Source organism: Toxoplasma gondii, chromosome V (assembly GCF_000006565.2).
Source record: "Toxoplasma gondii ME49 chromosome V, whole genome shotgun sequence".
In the NCBI taxonomy this organism is placed as follows: domain Eukaryota; phylum Apicomplexa; class Conoidasida; order Eucoccidiorida; family Sarcocystidae; genus Toxoplasma; species Toxoplasma gondii.
In genome coordinates, this window is record NC_031472.1 from 519,603 (window position 1) to 524,710 (window position 5,108).

The window sequence follows — 5,108 nt, forward strand, 5'->3', positions numbered from 1 at the left end:
TCAGCTGCCTCAATCTGGTTCCGTGAGTCAGCCTGCAGCCCGGATGTCAGCATCTAACATACGTAACCGCAAACGCACCTGGATGTGCGGATAGCCTATATCACCGGACACTATCGGCATGTCACACTCAACCCAGGCATGTCTGCCAGTTATGATTATCGAGGCTCTTCGTCCATTCGAGCACGCAACCAGAAAAAGTCTGTCAGTGTTCTGTGGCGTGTGACGCCTGTACCACAGGGTAGACCCCGACTGCACTAGAGTACATCTCTTGTCTGATCGGCAATTGCAGCTGTGATTGTTTGTATGAGCGGGTGGCGCCGCTGAGAAGGGGTCTGCCTTGGTAGGCTCGCCCTGGAGATGACCAGCCGAGGTCGACGTGCCTGCAGCGTCTTCAGTGCTAGACTCTTCTGGTCCCTGGCTGCATCCTCTGCGGCACTCGAGAAGCCTTGCGCGAAGGGTTGCTTCTTGTAACTCCATCTCACGGATGGACTGCTCCACCACAGACATTTCCCGTTTCTTCTTATCGACTGACGACCGATACTTTGCTCTGATCCGCGCTAGAGTCTCCGGCGATGAGGAAAGCGCGGGCTTCTGCGGACGAGGGGAAGCCTCACACGGGCACAGATTGCAATCAGGGTCACACACGATTAACGCGCCCACTCGCGAGCCATGATGATTCAACTATGCGATGACTGCACACTCACCGGAAGAGTCTCCACCTGTAATTCCCAACTCCCGGCTTCGCGAGATCGACAGACCTTCTGGGTAACAGGACCACCTGGAGCACCGAGACAAGCTTATGTGAATATCGCTCCAACTAGAGCGAAGCAGAACCGACACTCATCCTGCGCGGTGCCGTGTCGTGTAGGCAGTGCTGCGGGACCGAAAACGCGCATTACCCGCACAGTGTCTACGACGACAACATTCATGATCCTTGACAGCGTGGTAATTACCTCTCTCAGCCTGTACTTGACATAACTGTCTTCACTGGACCAGCGACAACGCTGATGGCATCGATTACGTTGGAACCCTACGCCGTTGAGCTCGTAGTTGCGCTAGCTCCTTCTCTAACCTTCGGGCAAGCGTGGAACGCGATCCTTCGTCCTCTGGAGATGTCAGTGGTGCCACACCGGAGGTCCCTTGTCTGCGGCTCGACTCGGACACGTCTTCGGGGTTTTCGGATGCGGCTGAATCACCATCGTGACCGTCGGAAGATTCTCCGGATTCCTTCGATGCTGCGTCACCTGGCGTGTGGCTGGCAGTGACAGCTTGCAGCTCGGGTGACGAACGAAACCACACAATTATCATTCCTGCCTTAGAGTCTGGTTTGCTGCGAAAGACGCCCAGCCATTGCACCAAAGCATGTAGAGAGATAAGTAGACGTAACAGGGACGGCGGCCCCCAAAATACCATCCTTGTCTCATCGAAGAAACACACAGCGGTTGCCACCTAGCGGGACGGTCCATCCGCTCGTTACGCCAGGGCGACAGACGAGGGCCCCCCTGCGTCAGTACAGTTTTCTCCTCCCAGGCGAGGTTGCGTGTCAGTCTTCTACTCGAACTGTCGGTCAATCCGACAGATAGATTATTCACTGTTTCCTTGTCGAGGACACCGCGTGGGTTGCCCCACACGTAACATTCCGCCACAGAGCGCCAATTCGGAAAATGACCCCTTCTCATAGTTGACCACAACGCTTCGCATTTGCATGTCGACAATGATCGACAGAGATTGAATTGCCTGCACAGATGCGGCTTTTTCTTACGCGCATTTGAACCGCCGCCAGTAAACCGAGTACAGCAACCAACGGCTGCGACCCGACAGAGACGCTCCTGCCAGACATCGAGCTCAAGCACTTGACGGCCACACGACACAACTTTCATAAATGTGCCAAGCGTCTTTTTCGTCTTCAGTTCTGTCTGGTCTGCCCTATTACGGCGGAGCGGTTGTTCGGCTGACAAGCCACCGTCGCTTCTATGTCCACAGCGACAGTCCTGGGGGAGACTGTTCGTAAACCGTCGAAAGTAGTCCCTGGGTAGTCGCCCCTTCGACGAGCACACGCGACACGCCCGTCGTTGCCTGTCGTTCCCAAGGACTGGACACAGTTGGTGCGACGCATCACCGCCTGGTGCTCCAGTGCTGCTGAGTGCGCACCGGTAGGAGTCGCCGAACGCGTGGAAACCGTAGGCACTATACCGTACTGTGTCTCCTTTCACCAACTCAGATGTAGGCGAGCAATGTGGCAACGAAATGCAGTCCTGTTAATGTCGCTGCCTCAGCCGCCAAACGATAGGCACTGTTGATCTGGGTGTCAGGGCGGAGATGGTAAACAAAACAAGGAGGAACGCAAGAACTGCTATGTTGGTGACTACTCCCCCTACTGGTGGTTCCGCAGTCGACGGTCCTGGCGACCCTCGACCCTGTTCTCCAAGAGCTCCTCTCGGTCCATTGACTGCCATCGGCGTGGTGTTCGGGCGACGACAGAGTGTTTTGGGACGAGACGACCTCGGGATTCAATTTGTAGCCCGGAACCACTGGTGCCCGTTGTTGCGTCTGGCGCTCGCGAGGCGCATGGGCACGTGGGAAATGCGGTCATCGGCATGACCCATTGGCCGACTTGTAAGAAATTGTACTACGAAATCCGCGTCGGTTCATGCATCCTGTAGAGAAATACCGTAAGGCCCAGACGACAAGCGTCATAGTGGGGCTGTACAGCTTGAATAACTGGACGTCCCAACAAAGCAACCTGTAGTTCGTCGAAGCGCACCCCAGCACAAAGGCTCGCTTCATCGGCACAAAGGCACCGCGACTCCACCTGCCCGTTTGTGGTTCGGTTGTTTTGAAAAGTGTTTGTTAACGATCAAAGGGTTCTTTGGAACGTTTCATGAAAACAGGACCGTGCCGTGGGAGACGTCGCCGTTCGGAATTTGCGTCAGAAAACGTGTGACCACGTTAGACCACCACAGTCGGAATGAGGTTGTTTGTTTCACACCCCGCTTCTGGCAGAAGGCACGCCGGAAAACTTGCCACCATGGGAACACACTGCGCCGATGCATACATTCGTGTCATAGGAACGGAGTGCATTGGAGCACAGTGTGCGCCCTCACGGAGACGCGAAGCTGCAGAACAGCTAATCTTCCAGCCTAAAGTGAGAAACTGCCCCTCTGCGGTTGTGCCGTCCGGCTGTTCTTCATTCAGTTGGCACCACGGTGATTGAGGCGTTGCCGAGTTTTCACCCTGCCGAAGCTCCTCGCGACTTTGTTCAGGGACGACACTCCAACGGCAAATTGCTGAGAAAATAGAGGTTCTCTTTAAAAATAACGATGCAGGTTAGTAGATGTGTGAGATTATTGCTGTATGGTGTTCAGCGACGAGCTTGCGTTCGCTCCAGACTAGGTGAAGGTAGAAGTCAGAAGTTGCACATCTTGAACACAACCCCACTGAATGCTGTCCGCCGGACTCCACCTGATAATCATGCCAGCAGGTGCCAATGGTGCCATCACATATTGCTCTGAACTCGCCAGTTCTGTATGGAATTGTATCGTAACAGTAGACTACCCAGCCTGTAAGAGACATTACGAAAACAGTAGCTGTGGTGATCCATGCCTTTACCCACGCTTCTCCTGGGGTTCATCAATAGGGACATTATTTGCCCCGGGGCCTCTCGCTTCCGCTGCCTCTTCCCTTGTCCCAGACCTCGTGCAGGTGAAGGTGAATCTGACTGTCTCCTTCGGAGACGCCCTGGATCGTCCGCATTCTGTTGGAACCGTGTCCGACAGCATCTCCCTTCACTGTAGTCAAGACATATCAATAACCTGCAGGTGCAGCCCTTCTTTTCGTATACCGTCAGGTCAGTTCCTGTAATCTTGGGGTTGGCAGAACAACGCTAGCACGACGCGCCTCTCTCGCGACACCCTTATCGACCACTGACACCGGTGCGTGAAGGGCTAGGCGACCGACGGGTAGGACGCCCCGGAAACAAGCAAGCGTTTCCTCAAATCAGGTACTGAGTTTTCTCCCTCAGGGTAGCAGGCAGACATCCTCGCTCTGTTGGCGCGTCATGCGTGAGAGCGGAAATTCCAGCAGAGACATTCCTGCGTTGCACTCAACGTGTACACCATAGGAGTCTGCATATCCTGTGGAGCGGGGGTGAGAGTCATTAAGCTGTTGTCTTTTCTTGCCTCGCTATGCAATACAAGGTGAGACTGTCGGATGTCACAAACACGACACCGAGATCGTCTGGCGAAGTCTATCTACGTGGTGTTAGCGATTTCCTCAGACTTGCTCGGAGATGGAGAGGCAGATGTGGCTACCGTACATGCAGACTGTGCGGGGTACGTACGGACCTCAGTTGGGTTGGTATCACATGTCGAGCTAGGACTAGCCAGCTGGTAGGTCCACACAGACCAGCTGGTAGGCCCACAAAAACGATGGTGCATACTCACGTTATCGAGGTACAGTACATCACGAATTCTCGCTTTTTCGTGCTGTTGGTCATTTACCGTTCCGAGGACCTCTTCATTGGTGGGCTCTCGCACATGTCCCCCGACATTACCGTCTTTTGCTCACATCATCACTGAATCGGTCGGCAAGCAATTGGTGGAGCGACATCTCTGCTCGTGGTGACAATTTCGAGAAAGAACTCCGGCGACCCCTCGCAAATCGCTCACACATTGTGACGCCTCCTGAGATTCTCTGGCCATTTTTCGACTACCAAGAAAGAGCGCTAATGTCCAGACCCTGTGATCGCATATGTCGAAACATGATGCGCCACAGCTCTCAATTCGTGTTGTCCTTCTTCAAATGTGCCGAACGGTCCTGCCGAACGAAGGCGGGGCCACCCTTTGAAAGTAGCCACACCACCTGTTACTGTTGATCTGACTCTGCAAGCACAGATAGGCAGAGATGGTTGCTGTCATAGTGCAGCGTCCCAAACCTCCTTGTTGACAGGCGTAGTCTGACGCAAATTCACAATTCATTCAGACGCGAACATCTGCTTGACACGCAGCGCGTCATCCCGCAGGTCATGACGGTGGACTAAAGATTCTCGTGTCCACGTTCGTTTCCGAACCACCGGGAGCGACTGCAGGGGGCACAGAAAGGTACGTGTC

General features: G+C 54.3%; 2 protein-coding genes across 2 annotated transcripts; both read right to left on the reverse strand.

The window, feature by feature from the left end:
* Positions 1-8: 8 nt before the first annotated feature.
* Positions 9-507, reverse strand: TGME49_287450 (hypothetical protein; the record flags this gene model as incomplete). Its single annotated transcript, XM_018782009.1, has 1 exon — positions 9-507. One exon carries the CDS (start codon positions 505-507, stop codon positions 28-30), a length of 480 nt encoding a protein of 159 aa, XP_018637853.1. The 3' UTR covers positions 9-27.
* A 510-nt stretch (positions 508-1,017) lies between these two features.
* Positions 1,018-1,462, reverse strand: TGME49_287460 (hypothetical protein; the record flags this gene model as incomplete). The annotated part of the gene is made up of 1 exon (XM_018782010.1): positions 1,018-1,462. Exon 1 carries the CDS (start codon positions 1,411-1,413, stop codon positions 1,018-1,020), a length of 396 nt encoding a protein of 131 aa, XP_018637854.1. The 5' UTR covers positions 1,414-1,462.
* Positions 1,463-5,108: the final 3,646 nt, after the last annotated feature.